Source organism: Lampetra fluviatilis, chromosome 35 (assembly GCF_964198595.1).
Source record: "Lampetra fluviatilis chromosome 35, kcLamFluv1.1, whole genome shotgun sequence".
NCBI lineage: Eukaryota > Metazoa > Chordata > Hyperoartia > Petromyzontiformes > Petromyzontidae > Lampetra > Lampetra fluviatilis.
Window position 1 is genome coordinate 1,752,112 of NC_136309.1, and position 18,614 is coordinate 1,770,725.

At 46.9% G+C, this 18,614-nt stretch overlaps 1 protein-coding gene across 1 annotated transcript in view; it reads left to right on the forward strand.

Moving 5' to 3' along the window:
• Positions 1-18,614, forward strand: part of CAPN15 (calpain 15) — a 30,336-nt gene that overhangs the window by 9,331 nt on the left and 2,391 nt on the right. The window contains exons 3-12 of the mRNA XM_078872639.1: positions 3,314-3,519; positions 4,780-4,873; positions 5,440-5,529; positions 6,331-6,551; positions 7,557-7,682; positions 10,700-10,852; positions 13,173-13,334; positions 15,055-15,287; positions 16,794-16,933; positions 17,955-18,133. Of these exons, the coding sequence (XP_078728765.1) occupies positions 3,314-3,519; positions 4,780-4,873; positions 5,440-5,529; positions 6,331-6,551; positions 7,557-7,682; positions 10,700-10,852; positions 13,173-13,334; positions 15,055-15,287; positions 16,794-16,933; positions 17,955-18,133 (1,604 nt within the window). The remainder of the gene's footprint in view (positions 1-3,313; positions 3,520-4,779; positions 4,874-5,439; positions 5,530-6,330; positions 6,552-7,556; positions 7,683-10,699; positions 10,853-13,172; positions 13,335-15,054; positions 15,288-16,793; positions 16,934-17,954; positions 18,134-18,614) is intronic.

Genomic DNA, 18,614 nt, shown 5'->3' on the forward strand with positions numbered 1-18,614 from the left:
GACTAAACTGGCGAAGTATGGTTAAACATCCCTCATGACAAAAAAAGTGTGGGGAGGCCTGTACCTACCAGATGATTGTACATTCTTATTATTAAACAAAAATGCTTTCCTTTTAAAGCAGAAGTTGAATCTAGGCAAACAAATGACTGAATCTTAACATTTTCCAAAAGTATTAAATACAATAAGTCTTCCACTGAGAAATGTTGTTCAATCGCCAATGACACACACATTTGTTCATTTAAGTTGTGATGTTCGTGTCATCTTTTCAAAGATAAATTGGGTTTTTCGTACTGAAGTTCATTGAAACTGCTGTTATCTGTGACACTTTTGGTACGAGGGCATAGATCAGCAATTTAGTGAATTACAAAAGTTGTCCTTGGAGTGTCTTAACGATCCAAGGGTCGTGTTACCTACGCCGACCGCCCGAGGCTCTAAACTCTGCGTCACTCAAGTGCCATCGCGTACAGTGACCTCGCATTACACACAGGCACGGCTCTGTCGTCTGTGATGATGTTGAGAACCTGGATGGAAGATGCGTTAATTTGAGGATGAGAGGAGTTAACCTCAATCATGTAATTGTTCCGTGGGCTGTGACTGATCTGTGTCATCCCAAGGTTGCCGCATGCCACGTCGCCCAAAGAAAACGTTTAATTTAATGAACAACTAATATGCTAAATAATAATGTGCTAAGGCTTATTAAAAAAAACAGTACGAATCTTGCATTGGTACACCATTGTAATTACAGAGGCGTTTAATGAACATGCCTTATGAGAGAAGCTAACCTTTTGATAAAAATGAACATATGTGCTTTCAAGCATATAACAAAGACAAAAATCCCCCATATAGCCTTAACAGACTGTTGGGGCAAGTGCTGTTAACGAGCACCTATGAAAGCCGGCACGGTACACGGAGGGGGTGGGTGGCCAGCACCGCGTTTTTTCCACCTTTGTCTCCCCAGTGGCGATGTTTACGCACCGCACCAGGGGAGGCCCAGGACCGGTTCAGATAATCGTCACTGGTGTTGGCCGTGAGCGGGAATCGAACTCGTGTAGCCGGGTTTCGTAGCGCAGCGCGTTAACCGCAACACTACCGCTCAAGCATAAACTGTACACGCTCACGAACGTGCACTTTGGTTTTTGAATTCTGCACTCCTCTCGTCCCGGCCGCTGCTCCAGCTGCGCTCTGCACCTCCACCTGGCTCCTTCGTCCCTCCTGCTTGGCACTATTTTATTTTCCTTCATTATGTTAGCATGCAACATCCTCTGCCGATTTGATTCCTTTTCACAATTCATGGTTGAAAATTGATTGAGATTTGCAATTCGATTCAAATTGTAACCATCTAATTTGTACAATTTTGGTTTTCTTCATTATCCTAAATATACCAGCATATCGTATACATATACTTTGCATAAATTATACGTTCGTACATGCACCATGATTGATGTATGCATAATAATATTTTATAATTGATACATTGATGCGGCATTAGATGCATACAATTTTGTATTTTGGCATCTGCTCAATATTCAGAAAAGGTTTATTATGTAGTCAAATGTTTGGTTTTCCAAATATTCAGTGTATCAGCATTTAGAATCAACATAATTCGTATTTGGCTGCTATACATTTCCACGTGATAAGCCACTTCTTTGAGCTATCATTTGTGGCCAGGTCGCTTCTGAACAAGACCTATAATGCTCAGTGGGCCTTACCTGGTAAACAATAAATAGTTTAGTTTATAAATATACTAGTTTTACTACCCGGCTTCGCCCGGGACTTGGATTCACCAGGCCCGGCCGCCTTTGTCCCCCCAGTGGTAAAGTTTACACACCAGTTACTCGTTTGAGGCTGAGTCGACCTAGGGGAGGCCCAGGAGCGGTTGAAATAATCGTTACCGGTGGTGGCCGTGAGCGGGAATCGAACTCGGGTCGCCACGCGGTGCGCAGGTCACATGACAGATGTGACGTCACAGCTTACTTGTCGTGCAAAAAAATTACTGCATTATTGAGCTCCCCCCCCCCCCCCCCAAAAAACCACAAAAGTGTATTTTTATAATTTTTGCATGGTGTACAGTCTGGAAAGTACCCACATGGCAAATTTCCAGTTTGTTGCATGTCGGGAAGTACGCTAAACATTTTGAACAGGCGTACATAATAACAACTTTGCCTTTTATATATATGGAGATATACAGTAGACTTTTGATTATGCGCTTGCGTTTTTATCTGATTTGCGGATTAACCGCGCACCTGAGATTTTGACATAAATGAATAAATCATGTATTTTCCCATAAGCCCAAATTAATAATCTAAAAACAGTTATACATTGATATTCTTGGAAATGTTTATTACAAGTCATATGCTTAAACTGAAGAAATATGTGCTCCGGTTAAACCAAAATCCACACGATTGCCTCTACAGTACAGTAGTTACATATCTTTACAACAGTGGGTGGAGTTTGATGTTGATTGGCGTGGCTCTGCTGTCCACTTAGTGGGCCGAGTTATCTGCACGGGAGCAGGAAAGTGTCATCACTGAGCATTCCCATCGATCGGCCGATCGGCAGTAATAAAACAAGATCAATACATTATTTGCTACAAGTGCTTGTTTCGTTCGTTAACAAACGCAATTTTCTTAACTTAAACATAATTTATACCTATATTAGTGTTTTCTAGCATCGAGATCCACGGAAAATGGATATTTTTTTATTATTCACGATTTTGTATTTTCCGAGGCCCATCGTCCCCGCCATGAGCGTGGATAATCGAGAGCCTCCTGTAGACACAAACCACCCCATCCCTCTCGCCAGCGATGAGGGGCACGATGCTACGGTCCATTACGGGCAGCGATTGCGTCCATCTTCGTCACTTGAGCTCGACTGCAAATGGTGTGATGCAACCCTGTGGTGGTGTGACCTTGTTTAGAGGGGCGCGATGACGCAGGCTACCTTATAAACAATGGACCGATGTTAACCCGCAGAACAGAATAACGTCCATTCTGCTGTGGCTCGTGTCCACTGTGCCTATGAGGAAACACCGTGACGAACCCTCACTCAATTATACTCGTTTTTGCTGTTTGACCCCGGCCACCTTCATCAATTGCAGACACTTTTGTAGTCAAATGGCTTTAATATGAAACATTTTTATAAAGTGAGATTAACCTTCAGTCGGATTGTGGGGGGTTCCGCCTATTCATCTCGCTCCTCTGGGACTACAGGGCTGGCGTGATGTCGCCTCGGTAAGTGCAGGTTCCCCACACCCCCCCGCCGCCCCCCGTGTGGCTAACGAGACGCAATGCTGCTCCGCTTTGTTTTGCTGCAGGCCGGAGTGAACTTTGTGGATGACAGCTTCGTGCCTGGCAAGAAGTCCCTGGGCTCGAACTTGGAGAGCTCCATCGTGCAGCGTGTGGCTCACTGGTTGCGGCCTACGCAGATCACCTGCGCGCCCCACGAGACGTCCATCCCCTGGGTCGTGTTCCGCACTCCGCGCCCCAGTGACATATCGCAGGGCCTGCTGGGAAACTGCTGGTACGTTCTGTACTCCTGTTCTTGACGAGCCTGCTACTTAGTGTGTCATATGCACGCTGTCCATGAAGGTATTATCCATTATTATAGAATTATTAGATGACAGATCTAGGTCAATGAAAGTACACACCCAGGCAATGGTGATATGGTGATGTTATCGTACAAATCTCATTCCTGTAAACGTCCATGTATCTGCCGCGGAGTTGGTTACGTGCATTGTATCGAGAATTGAGAGATTTCCAGGTGTTTGGCAACATGCCAGCTGTAAATGTTTCAAACGCTTCTGTTATGTCCTGTTGGAAGGTAATTCGAGCTTTTTGGTTTATAAAAAAACGTCTTCTAGGGACATGTTTTCCAGCATTTCAACAACATAGCTAAGACTGTTATATTATTATTTAATAACGAATGATAGATTTGTGGACACATTCCTTTTCTTACATTATTATCTGCCGAGCCAGTTACCACTTGATAACGTGATAAATAGCCGAATGGGTTTTACCCATGAAATAGCACGGTTGGCTACGTTCAACATACATACAAAACGTCGAGTTCTAATTATTCAGTTTCTCCAGTTGTGTGTGAAATTACTGATGAACACATGGCTAAAATAACTTTTAGTAATATTCTGCATGCATAATTTTGTCAAGAAAATGTTTCTCTTTTGGTTTATCTTCTATTGAAATATGTTTTGTACAGTACAAATTACACTTTTGGGGAGGAGCTGGGTTGGGTGGGGAGGGGCTGGGTGGGGAGGGGCTGGGTGGGGAGAGGCTGGTTGTGGAGGGGCTGGGTGGGGAGGGGCTGGGTGGGGAGGGGCTGGGTGGGGAGGGGCTGGGTGGGGAGGGGCTGGGTGGGGAGGGGCTGGGTGGGGAGGGGCTGGGTGGGGAGGGGCTGGGTGGGGAGGGGCTGGGTGGGGAGGGGCTGGGTGGGGAGGGGCTGGTCACCCCGTGGTGCCCTTATAAAACTCAACGTTTAACCTACTCACGCCGGCTTGTGCCCGCCCTCAGTCGGGCATATTTGCGGAATACACCACGCCGCCGTTGACCCTGGCCATTGACCGAGCAACCCAACGTTACTACCAGCTCCCTCCGCAGGAATGTGTTGACCTACTCGAATTACATATCATAGTGGGTATCTTCTGTCTTCACGCGCACCCCCACTCAACACACTGTCGTCTTGAAGATTGTTTTGGATGCCTAAGGAAATGAAGAGGAAGCTCGTTCTTTTCATTCATTCATTTTTTGTGTGAACTGCATTGTTCAGGTTTCTGAGTGCCTTGGCTGTGTTGGCGGAACGACCACAACTTGTGGAAAGGGTTATGGTGACCAGGCAGATTTGCCCAGAGGGAGCCTATCAGGTCAGAGCTGCATGACATGTTATCAGACGAGTGGTAATACGTTTTTTTAAACCACTGATGAAATTGCTTTGAAAATGTACGGTCTATTAAATAAAATATTTGTGAAATTGTTGAATTGAAAATTGCATATTTCTGTGCAATGTTTCATTATCCTGAGATACACAATCATACCAGTATATCTGAATTTCAAAAAAACAAGACTACATATATAAAGTATAAATAAAAAAATGGAAAACTGTCAACTCTATAGCTACTTGTTTATGCCATTACTGGCGGAAGAGCTTCCACTCGAGCCCCTGTACAGGGTATTTGGCCTACTCCTCACCGCTGGCCACACATCTCGGAAGAGGTGGCAGTAGCCACACTTTACCCCACCGTACGCGACATGCTATTTCATATACGGCCGGGTGGATTTAATAAACTTCCTCATTGATTTCAACTGTTCCGCACCTTGAGATCGAACCGGCGCCCATCTGAATCGTGCGCCCCCCCCCCCTCGTATAACAGCGAAACCTCGTGGTACCGTCTCCTGTGATGACATCGTCGCCTGCCCCCTCTTGCTCTAGGTGCGTCTGTGTAAGGACGGTGTGTGGCAGACGGTGCTGGTGGATGACATGCTGCCGTGCGACGACAACCGCTGCCTGCTGTTTTCCCAGGTCCGTTGTTTATTTTCTCCGCGTCGCTGTCGATTTTTCAAGTGACCTCGTGCGTCACGTGAAACGTCGCCCGCAAGATGTTTTCGTCGCGAACAATTGCTCCCGCTTCTGCCTCGCCGCTGATTATTTAACTTGCCTGCAACAAAAGTGGCAGATTAACAAATTCACAATGGACAAGGTTGCTTTTGGCTAGTGTTATTATTATTATGAGTTAGTACGGCAATTTAAATTTCAGTTGTCAGATAGAGTAAACCTTACTGTTTGTTAAATTGTTTACAAACGTAATCTGATCTTGATAAATAATTAATGGCGTATTCTGACATGAGACCGTTGGATTAGCAATATCGCCAGTTTGGTTGGTTCAAAATCTGTTTATTTTCCCAATATTATTTCATTTTTCATGAGCAACAGAGCAAATGAGCAAAATCCATTGTTGTGCTATACTTCTATGCTGCCATATATATGCTCTGTGCCTTAACCAACCCACACTTACAAGCATGGTGAAGTTTAATGAAATAACCCACACAATATGGGGAGGCCCTCATCAAGCAGTGGATTGTCAAAGTGCTGTAAATGTACTTTAATGCATTATGAAAGGATAACTTTTTCCCATAATTGAAATTTATCGGGAGTTGCATATTCGTACGAAGTTTGAAACGCCTGTCGTTTGCCGTAGTCCAATGAACATTGTCGTGCACAACCATTCCTGGTTGGTGCACGACGCGCGTACGCGCTCTTGTCGCACGAGACCGTGTTCCGCATGTCGACGACGATGGCTGCGTTGTGCCGTGGTGCGATCAGGCCCAGCGGAAGCAGCTGTGGGTGCCTCTCATAGAGAAGGCGCTGGCAAAGTTGCACGGCTCCTACAACGCCCTGCAGGCCGGCCGCACCATCGAGGGGTTGGCCACGCTGACGGGGTCGCCCTGCGAGAGCGTGCAGCTGCAGCCCAGCCCCATCTGCCCCAGTGAGCCCATTGACACCGACCTCATCTGGGCAAAACTTCTCAGCAGCAAGGAGGCAGGGTGAGCGTCTATTGCTATGCATAGCGTCTTGGTTTTTTTCTGTGAGACTATTGTCCGAGTGCTCACCTGGTTAAACTAAATAAACTTGCGTTCGGCGAACAAGACTGCAGGTCTAAACACTTCTCTTTCCGCTTCTCCACGTGCACTACCCAACTTTGGAATTCCCTTCGATTTTTGTTCGTTTTCTACAAGTTCTTATAATCTTGCTCAATTCACGATTTCTATTTTATTTATTTTGCGCTCTGCGTATCAATTCTTACCCATTACAATTGTAATGGTGCTATCTGTTTGTTGCTGCCTGCATGACATCTTAGGCCTCTGGGCTTGTGCTCGGCAACCGTGGATAAGAAATGCCCCAGCTGCGTGAGACACGGCGCTTAATCTGCTTTGTCAAGGGGGGGGAGCCCTATCATTGCTGAGGCCCAGACAGAACTTTCAAATACCTTTTGTCGGACAACAACAACACATTAATGCACACCTTAATCGTTATCTAATAACGGCACAATAAATGTACATCTTTACAGGTGACGAAGAGCTCTAAACATTACAAAGTGTGGCTGAGATGCTTGTAGTGATGGATGAATTTTGTTTGCTGGCTGTTGAAGAGTGGTAGGCCTCCTGTGGCTACAGGCCATATGATTGGGGCTGTAGATTTCCCACCCCTGCCATGAATGCGTGGATAATAATGCCACACAGCCCCGTACTGTCTAACTGGTTGGCACTGTGATGTTGGATCGTTCAACGTAACCACTGTTTTCAAGTGAATGTGAAAGTCATGTAAATATCCATCAAATCCCCACTTATGGGAATATGACATTTCCACCACTGGCTCCGGGCCATAAGATTTACACCACCTGATGTGTTCGCCAGCAGTGGGACTGTAATGTCTTTGGTAGTGTCTAAAAAAACCGAAAAGTTTATTTGAAGTACAGTTTGTACAAAAAATAAATAATGTCACAACGCATTTGTAAAGCGCCGATGTTTCTCTACTGGCTGCTGTATCAGCTTCTTGATGGGGGCGTCATGTGGCGGAGGGAACATGAAGGCGGATGAGACCGAGTATGACCGCGTGGGGCTGCGACCAAGGCACGCCTACTCCATCCTAGATGTGCGAGACATCGAGGGCCACAGGTAAGCCGGGGGTTCGGTGCAGAAAGCAAATGTTGCACTTATCTCCTCAGGGTCGAATAAATCAATGTTGATTTGTCGGGAGTCAATGGCGATTGTCCTGCAGATGTACTGAACCATGACATGGGAATGTGAAATTTCTGCAACTGGCTCAGGGTAGCCAGTTGTGTTGAGCGCAACCCCCATCAGTCATTGGAGCAGCATTCTGGTAAAGGTGCAGTCCTGCAAGTGCTTATTCACACCGCTGCTGGCAGCAAGGCCTCCACTCAGGAGAACTCGAGAACCCCCTCGGGGGGGGGGGGGGTATTATGTTTGGCTACTTTTGTACCTTGAGAACCTTCTGATGTTGTTACCAAATGGCGCAGCACGTGCAATTTTACATTCCCTTGCAGTGGCAAATAGTCGGAGTGCGCGCGTGTTTGCTGTCTCCTACGCGAGTAGCTTCGTAGAGCAAAAACTGTGACGGGAAGAGTGCTGGTGTGTGATGGAACGCGTGAGTGATGGGACACGTGGGTGTGCAGGCTGATGAGGGAAGAGTGCTCGTGTGTGATGGGACACGTGGGTGTGCAGGCTGATGAGGGAAGAGTGCTGGTGTGTGATGGGACGTGTAGATGTGCATGCTGCTGAGGGAAGAGTGCTCGTGTGTGATGGGACACGTGGGTGTGCAGGCTGATGAGGGAAGAGTGCTGGTGTGTGATGGGACGTGTAGATGTGCAGGCTGATGAGGGAAGAGTGCTCGTGTGTGATGGGACACGTGGGTGTGCAGGCTGATGAGGGAAGAGTGCTGGTGTGTGATGGGACGTGTAGATGTGCATGCTGCTGAGGGAAGAGTGCTCGTGTGTGATGGGACACGTGGGTGTGCAGGCTGATGAGGGAAGAGTGCTGGTGTGTGATGGGACGTGTAGATGTGCAGGCTGATGAGGGAAGAGTGCTCGTGTGTGATGGGACACGTGGGTGTGCAGGCTGATGAGGGAAGAGTGCTGGTGTGTGATGGAACGCGTGGGTGTGCAGGCTGATGAGGGAAGAGTGCTCGTGTGTGATGGGACGTGTAGATGTGCAGGCTGATGAGGGAAGAGTGCTCGTGTGTGATGGGACACGTGGGTGTGCAGGCTGATGAGGGAAGAGTGCTGGTGTGTGATGGGACGTGTAGATGTGCAGGCTGATGAGGGAAGAGTGCTCGTGTGTGATGGGACACGTGGGTGTGCAGGCTGATGAGGGAAGAGTGCTCGTGTGTGATGGGACGTGTAGATGTGCAGGCTGATGAGGGAAGAGTGCTCGTGTGTGATGGGACACGTGGGTGTGCAGGCTGATGAGGGAAGAGTGCTGGTGTGTGATGGGACGTGTAGATGTGCAGGCTGATGAGGGAAGAGTGCTCGTGTGTGATGGGACACGTGGGTGTGCAGGCTGATGAGGGAAGAGTGCTCGTGTGTGATGGGACACGTGGGTGTGCAGGCTGATGAGGGAAGAGTGCTCGTGTGTGATGGGACACGTGGGTGTGCAGGCTGATGAGGGAAGAGTGCTCGTGTGTGATGGGACACGTGGGTGTGCAGGCTGATGAGGGAAGAGTGCTCGTGTGTGATGGGACACGTGGGTGTGCAGGCTGATGAGGGAAGAGTGCTCGTGTGTGATGGGACACGTGGGTGTGCAGGCTGATGAGGGAAGAGTGCTCGTGTGTGATGGGACACGTGGGTGTGCAGGCTGATGAGGGAAGAGTGCTCGTGTGTGATGGGACACGTGGGTGTGCAGGCTGATGAGGGAAGAGTGCTCGTGTGTGATGGGACACGTGGGTGTGCAGGCTGATGAGGGAAGAGTGCTCGTGTGTGATGGGACACGTGGGTGTGCAGGCTGATGAGGGAAGAGTGCTCGTGTGTGATGGGACACGTGGGTGTGCAGGCTGATGAGGGAAGAGTGCTCGTGTGTGATGGGACACGTGGGTGTGCAGGCTGATGAGGGAAGAGTGCTCGTGTGTGATGGGACACGTGGGTGTGCAGGCTGATGAGGGAAGAGTGCTCGTGTGTGATGGGACACGTGGGTGTGCAGGCTGATGAGGGAAGAGTGCTCGTGTGTGATGGGACACGTGGGTGTGCAGGCTGATGAGGGAAGAGTGCTGGTGTGTGATGGGACACGTGGGTGTGCAGGCTGATGAGAGAAGAGTGCTCGTGTGTGATGGGACACGTGGGTGTGCAGGCTGATGAGGGAAGAGTGCTGGTGTGTGATGGGACACGTGGGTGTGCAGGCTGATGAGGGAAGAGTGCTGGTGTGTGATGGGACACGTGGGTGTGCAGGCTGATGAGGGAAGAGTGCTGGTGTGTGATGGAACGCGTGGGTGTGCAGGCTGATGAGGGAAGAGTGCTCGTGTGTGATGGGACACGTGGGTGTGCAGGCTGATGAGGGAAGAGTGCTCGTGTGTGATGGAACGCGTGGGTGTGCAGGCTGATGAGGGAAGAGTGCTCGTGTGTGATGGGACACGTGGGTGTGCAGGCTGATGAGGGAAGAGTGCTCGTGTGTGATGGGACACGTGGGTGTGCAGGCTGATGAGGGAAGAGTGCTGGTGTGTGATGAGACGTGTAGACGTGCAGGCTGATGAGGGAAGAGTGCTCGTGTGTGATGGGACACGTGGGTGTGCAGGCTGATGAGGGAAGAGTGCTCGTGTGTGATGGGACACGTGGGTGTGCAGGCTGATGAGGGAAGAGTGCTCGTGTGTGATGGGACACGTGGGTGTGCAGGCTGATGAGGGAAGAGTGCTGGTGTGTGATGGGACACGTGGGTGTGCAGGCTGATGAGGGAAGAGTGCTGGTGTGTGATGGGACACGTGGGTGTGCAGGCTGATGAGGGAAGAGTGCTCGTGTGTGATGGGACACGTGGGTGTGCAGGCTGATGAGGGAAGAGTGCTGGTGTGTGATGGGACACGTGGGTGTGCAGGCTGATGAGGGAAGAGTGCTCGTGTGTGATGGGACACGTGGGTGTGCAGGCTGATGAGGGAAGAGTGCTCGTGTGTGATGGGACACGTGGGTGTGCAGGCTGATGAGGTTGCGCAATCCCTGGGGCCGCTTCTCCTGGAATGGGCCGTGGTCCGACAACTCCCCCGAGTGGACCCCTCAACTGCGAACGGAACTCATGGCGCACGGCAACAGCGAGGGCGTCTTCTGGATGAACTATGATGACTTTAAACGGTAAGTAAGGATACATATCCGAGGGTGGCGTTGTGCTGTATTGGCTCGCACACTTGACTGGCAATCGCGGGGTAACCGGTTCGCTTTTCTGGCGCAGCAGTTGCAACATTGAGAGATGCCTGTATGCCCCCCCCTGCTCCTGTCCACCTCGTTACATGGGCACACCGCAGTCAATCAGCAGGTTACACGGGGTGGGGAAAAGTGTGGGTGCTCTCACCTCTTCCAAGACGTCTGGGGATGCATGGAGGAGGAGACCAAAGTACCCTCTGTGGGGCTAACCAGAGTTACCTTTAGTTGCTGCTCCTCCACCAGCACTAGTTTGTGTGCGAAAGTAGTTGCAGAGCTGCTATTTAGTTTATTGGCACTTTTGTGTAAAAAAAAAATGCTTTTTGAGAGTTTGGGGTTCAGCTCTTTCCACCTGTCAAGCAGTGTGCCATAACCACATTAGCCACCAGGAATTCTGTCCAACATGTTTTTCTCTCTCTCTGTGACTGGTACACCGCTGCCCTGGGGGAGGCCTTAATCCAGCTGTCAATTGACAAAGGGCTGTCTTTTTAAGTTTGGTTATTGTTTTTCTCTTCTTGTGGAGCAAGATTTTCTGCGGTCCGATAGGGTGGCTGCGCATTGTCAGTGTGGGTGTAATGAACATTGTTCCCCCTTAGCAGGTTTCCAGATGTCAATTAGGCTTGGCTCAGAGAGGTGTTAGGCAGGCATTGTATATTTAACCATCGCCTTACCCAGAGATTGTGACATCTGTGGCCTTGTGGCAATTACTTTTAGGTTCCTGCAGTGATAAAAAATAATGATTTTTCATAGAGTTGAAGTGTATTGTAAGCTCACACTCCTATTTACCTACAATTCTAATGGATATCTCAGCTGAAGCTGGAACGGCCAACAATGAGTTTCAGCTGTTAGGTTTATGTTTAAAGTATGAAAGGCATTTGACTGAAAACTCTGATCTCTTGAAAGTAGTTTCTGACAGTTGCGTTCGGCTGAGCTCCAAAACATCTCTGAGGAAAAATGTTTTGGCTGGAGTTCCATTTCTCCTTAATCTGAAAACGTTATAATATTCAAACAGCAGGTTACCACTTGCATAGCATTTTCCCTATAAGTGTAGGTAGGCTAATAACTTTGTAAACCTAAACTATTTTGTATTTTATCAGGTAAGGCCCACTGAGCTGTATAGCTCTTTATCAGAAGTGACCTTTCTACAAATGATAGCTCAACAAAGTGGTTTATCAATGTGGAAATTTATAGCAGACAAATGCTCTAAACGCATGTTTCTAAATGTGGATGGAAAAACCGGAGGACCTGGAAAAGAATTCACACGACCACGGGGAGAACATGCAAATTCCAAATATACAGGTGTGAGAGTTGGGGTTGAACCCCCCACAACTTCCTCCATACCAGGCGAGTTAGTTAACATCGCGCCGCCGCGGCTCCCCAAATGCGTTAATGTGCGACAGTGGAGTGTAAATACTTTCCGGTCAGATCCTGTATTCAGTTCATATACTAAAAGGCAAATTAAAATATTCTACTTTTTGTTCATCTTAATCAAATTTTTTGTTGTTGCATGAGCAAGTAGGACAGTTCAAGATAGGGAAAGTCCATAGAAGGGATAGTGTTATGGATTTACATATTAACGGATATCAGGATTAGCTCTGGGAACGATTCAAAGCTCCAAGAGCAATGTTAACTCAATCACGGCATCCGTAGGTTGTTCCACACCACCTCACATGCAGGGTGTAATAAAAAAAAAGATGCATCACACTCCAATCTGGATTTTGTTCCATTTTAGAGATCTTCAGTTTTGGAACTGGGGAGACAAGTTTGATCTAAAGGCATCTGGGAGTATACATTGTCATTAACGTGAACATTGTCAATGATCTCCATCGGACCCGATCATCATGATGATCTTAATTCTGAACATCGTCATTCTCATGTAATATTTAAATTATCTTGGGATTTTCATAAATTTGATCTATGTTTTCATTAGTTTACAATTTTCCACTACATTTATAACATTTCTCAGTCGGATTCGTAATGGTTTATTGAACAGATGCATGATTCACGCTGATTCTAAATGCTTTTGTAACTACATTGGCTTACATGGCAATTAGTATGCTGCCGGCTGAGTGATGTGGCAGAGATTCTCATTATAATATTAAGGTGCGTTTGAGCATAACACATTTTAGTCGATGCACGGCACGTGCTAAAATTGTGTGTGGGGGGGGGGTGTTTATTTTCATCGCAAATACTCAGTATTGTTCAGGTTTTACAAAACATTGAAGGCACTTTGAATGGCCTGTTTTTGTGCAAGGTATTACGAAAGCGTGGACATCTGCAAGACGCACCCGGACTGGAATGAGGTGCGCCTGGCGGGCACCTTTCCCGTGTCCCACGGCAGGCCCATCTCTGCCACGCTCGTCAGCGTGTTTTACCACACCGAAGTAGATTTGACCCTGTTTCAAGAAGGTGCCAGGTGAGCTCTCCGCACATCTCATCACATTATTTGATCAGAAAAAGAAAACTTTAGAAGCAAAATAGCTTAAATTTGTCTCGTATGTATTCACCAAATATTCACGTCATCACCTGCAACAGCTTGCTTTAGGTCCTGGGGGGTTACTTGGTGGGCAGGCGAGGGCAGTTCAGCAAATGCAATTGTTGTACTTCACCATTGGAACCTCCTTAGCCAGGAGCAAAATGTGATAATTGTTTTTTTACCCTTTTATCTGGCAACAAAACTGACACCTTTTTTTACAAGGAGTCATGTTTGCATTGACCACAATACCTGCGGTCGGAATGCAAACAAAAAACACAACTCTGATAATGATACGCACTGTCCTTGAAATTGATTGGTCCACACCCGAGACAGCTTTTCTTAGAGCCTAGTCTCACTTCACTTATAGAAGTGTTCGACTAAATAATAAGCCAATTTTTTTTAGTTTTCGTTTGTGGCCAGGTTGTTTTTGAAATACAAGTTAATACCTCAGTGGGCTTTGTCTAGGACAGGGGTCGGCAACCAAAATAACAAGAAGAGCCATTTCTTTCCAATTCGGTACAAAATTCAGTATTTCAAGAGCCGCAATGCATCTATGTACATACGTACATATCGTCAAGAAGCAGCCCGTAAAGAGCCGCATGCGGCTCCGGAGCCGTAGGTTGCCGACCCCTGGTCTAGGAGGATGGGCATGGTTTAGTATTGTATTTGTTTGCGTTTGTGTGATTTGTTTACATTTATTGTACTTTTCACTCCTATCGTGTTTTTGTATTGTTTGTTGTTGTTACGTTCTTACCTACCCCGACTTGACATCCGTGAAAAAGAGTTTTCTAGCTCATCGGATTCCTCCAGTATGAATATTCTTATTCTTTATATAATTTCCCAACGTTTACCGACTTGCACTGACCAGCACGGCGAGGTTTGATCCAATGACCCCATGACCTGTACAGCTTGACGAGGCTCTCCAGTAGCTGGCTGACAATGGCCTCCTGTCATGATGGTGTACCATTGTTCCTGCATGATAGTTTGACAGCTTTTTTTCTCCCCCACACTCTTAGGTTTTTTCAGTAAAGTCACGTAGGTAAAAAAATACAATTAATAGAAACAAAATAAAATAATAATTTGTTTCTATTAATTAAATTTTTTACCTACGTGACTTTACCGAAAAAACCTAAGAGTGTGAATCCTTGCAGTCACGAAAGCTTCAAATCTAGAATTTTTCCCCCCCACTTCGTTTAACCTAACCGTGATTCTACCATGTTAGACATAATATAAATTCGTTGATTAAAATTGAGTCTTGCACTCGGGATACTTCCACCAAATTGTGTGCAAAGGATAGATTGCAATTCACGCACGTTTTTTCAACGTTTTCTTTAGGTTAATGGAATGAACAAGACGACGCGGATAAGACACTACCAATGAGAGAGTTGTGTACAAACGAAACTTAAATATATATATATTTTTAACTCGGTTTTTACAATTTATAGATTTTATGGTGGTGAGAGGAATGAATCAGAACCTGCCAAATTAATTTTCGTGGCATGATTGATGACGGTTAACCCACGCACCAGATAATGTTCGCAGGCACTGTGCAGTAGGCTAAAACAAAGCTGTCTGTTGAACACGTGGCAAAATCAGTTGTGTGTTTTTGTTCTCGAGGTCGTCTCTCGGCAAAACACGTTTTTGTTTTTTTGCCACGCAGGAGGGGAGACGACGTGGAGGGAAACATTCTGGATCTGTGCATTGTCATCTACCAAGTCACCACGGACAAAAAAGAGAAGATGTGTTTGGAGAAGGTCATTGTGCACAGCCAGAGGGCTGTGAAGAAGTTTGTGGGCTGCAGCAGCATGCTGGCGCCTGGCCAGTACGCCATCATTTGTCTGGCCTTCAACCACTGGCAAACCGCTGGTCCCACCTCACCCAATTCACCGACAGGTGAGGCTGGGATCTTACTGCCTTCCCTGCATTAGTACTCTGGACATTGACAGCTCTTGGGCTCAAACATCCTCCATAAGAGAGGTGTTTGGGTTAGATCGCAAAAATGTAAATGCATCGTTAAACCCGCCACCACCCGACACAGCCAACTAGTAAGGTTTGTCACGTAAACAGAACGTGGCCAATTAGTTACTGGTACAGCACACCGGTGTGTTGGAGAGTAAATTCACAGTATTTACAGTTTGAGTAGCGTGACGTTTCGCCAGTAATTACAACCAGCATTATCAGGCGCAGCCAGAGTTGTGGAGAAATCCTCCTCCTGTTTCGGAGGAATAAATGTGATGTCGTCACTTGTGAGCCATTGCATTACAAGACATTCCTGCGGAGGGAGCTGGTAGGAACGTTGGGTTGCTCGGTCAATGGCTGCGTGGTGTATTCCGCAAATATGGCCGACTGTGAGGGTGGGCACAAGCCGTCGTGAGTAGGTTAAACGTTGAGTTTTATAAGGGCACCACGGGATGACCAGCCCCTCTCCACCCAGCTCCACCCCTCCCCTCCCCACCCAGCCCCTCCCCACCCCTCCCATTTTTGGATGCACGACGGACGGACACAATAATCTGTGGCCTGGTGGAACCAGGTGGTTCCTACCAGTATAACCCACATCTATCCTGTCCGATCTTGAGCTGTCTTTTTCATTTCGCTTGTTACCTTCCCCTCCCCCCACCCCTCGTGTTCACTACTTTCCTTCTCATGCCTCTTGGCCTCTTTGTCAAATCCATCCCTGCAGAAATGTTGCTTCCATGAAATTGTAATTGAGTCCATTCAATCTTGAACCTGTTAATTTGCGGAGTTATGCTCAATGGCGAAGTTATACTTTTTTGTTTTCTCCATTTTAGGGATATTTTGCTGTCTCTGTGAAATATTTGATAATTTGGAAAAATAAATGGATTGTGAAAATACAGATGTTTTTGTTTCCGATAAAGGCCGATGAACAGAATGCTTAAAGCGTGGTGAAAAACACGAGGTTATGTTTTTCAAATTTACTCGGTACATGAAATCTCGATTTTATAGGTAAATTATTTAATGATATGCATGATATGCTTTATTTTGTTATTACAGGTATTATGACCATTCGGTATTATACAAATGAAAGCCAATGTTATAAAATCATAATTAATGTCAAGCTCCATGCAATGGCTCATATCGATGTAAGAATAGCTTTTTAAACACTACATAGTTACTGCCAAATATCAGTCATTAAGCCCAACAAAGACTGAGATGCCCCATATAGCCTTAACAAACTTCTGGTGCAAAGTACTGTTAGTGATTACCTAAGAAGGCCGGTTCGGTACACGAGGTTGTTCAACTGGAAAACTTTCATTTGTATGTAATAACTTATCTGTGGGGGGGCGGGCGGGGGGGGGTACAAACGACAGGTGACTTGACCCTAATGAGATTTAAATGTCTCTCACAACGTGTTCAAAACAATCCTGTCCGTACATGCAGGCAAGCTGCCGAGTCCCTGCAGCTACATCCTGGCCGTGCACAGCTCCAAGTCGGTGTTTGTGGAGCAGCTGGTGCTGCCCCCCAGCGTGCTGGCCAGCGCCGTTATTAATTTAGCCGTCAACAAGGGGCAATGCCATGAGGTGAGCTGAACAAACGTCGGGGGGGGGGGGAGGGGGGCACGTTGGCTAGTGGGCCCCCCACTTTTTTTTATTCGCGCGCGGTTAGCGAAAGCGTGGCGACCGATGGGGTCCCTGTTATGCCCGATGGGGTAAATTGCCATGGCAATATGCGGTTTCAACCGTTTTGTCACGATGTGAATTATGCAGATGGCAAGGGACTTGTGTGCGCTGGCGGTGGTGTACAGAGAAGGTGCAGTGTTAATGATGGTGATCATTTTATTTTTTGGTTTGGGTTGGCCTTTTGGCATCTGATAAAAGGTTTTGTTTTTTCCCTACACATTACCCTTATGAATTTTTAACATCCATCTTGGAGCACTATGATGTTCATCGCATTAGATCAGATTCGAAGGTGTTGCTTATTTGTCCAAGTGTGCTGAGGTCGTGAATTTTATGATTGTGATAAACTTACAATCTCGTATTTGCAATAATAGTAAGTGGTGATTTTATTTATAGGCCTCCACGGTTATTTATCTGAACCTCGACTATACTTTCAATTTTCTTTCGTAAGCATCAGCATTTTTTACGCCGAGGCTTCACAATGGTATTTTTTTAAGATTTTAATATTCCGTGATATTTTTGTCTTGTCTGTATGAGGCAAAATTGAGAAGTTAGTTTATCGCAATGCATAGTGCTTAAAGTGACTACAAAAAGCACAATTCTGTATCTCCTGCCTTCTATTCTGAGTGCTCTTTTTCGCTGCTTTTGGAAAGAAAAACGAGCATGGCATTTGTTTAGTCGATTGCTATCACAAGCCATGTGATACTTACTGCTGAACGAGGCCTCCCCACGTCATCTCCATCTCTCGTGACCCTGCGATGTCGTAATCCATCTCACTCATGCACATGATCAAAACGGGCCCTCTATGACCATGCGGGTGAGGGGGGGGGGCTTTCATCTGGCAGTGTAACGACGTAACATAACAGCACGTTCGTTAAACATCGTGTCGCGCAAGAATGAAAACCTGACCGGTGGAAATCCCTAGGCGCGGGAGGGCATGTCGTGCTACTATCTGACGCAAGGCTGGGCGGGCCTCATCGTGGTGGTGGAGAATCGCCACCCTGACCGCTACTTGCAGGTCGTGTGCGACTGCTCCGACAGCTTCAACGTCGTTTCCACTCGCGGGGGGCTCAAGACGGCCGACAGCGTGCCTCCGCTCAACCGGTACGCACGCACGTCTCCTGTGACGAGCTCTTCATTCGGTCATCATTCAGGGATTGTTAAAGATAATCACATCGTGCGGGGTGTTGTACAGGAGTGGAGACCCAAGAGAGGAAGATCTACGGGTCAGATGGGTGGTGCGTGACGTGGTGGAGTTTGCGTGACATGACGAGGGTGTGATTGGCGGCAACAACACTGGCACCAGTGATATTCTGACCTTGATTTTCTACGGTAGCCACTGCTGGAGTTTATGATTCTAGATTTGAAGCTTTCGTGACTGCAAGGATTCATACTCTTAGGTTTTTTCGGTAAAGTCACGTAGGTAAAAAATCTAATTAAAATTAATAAAAGTTAAATAAAAATAAAAATCACGACGTTTCCGAGGCAACACAAGCTTCCGTCTTCAGGTGAAGTTTATGATACCCGACATTTTACGAACTTTGTAAGCACTCCCGAATGGGCTTCTTTTTTTGTCTCCATTATA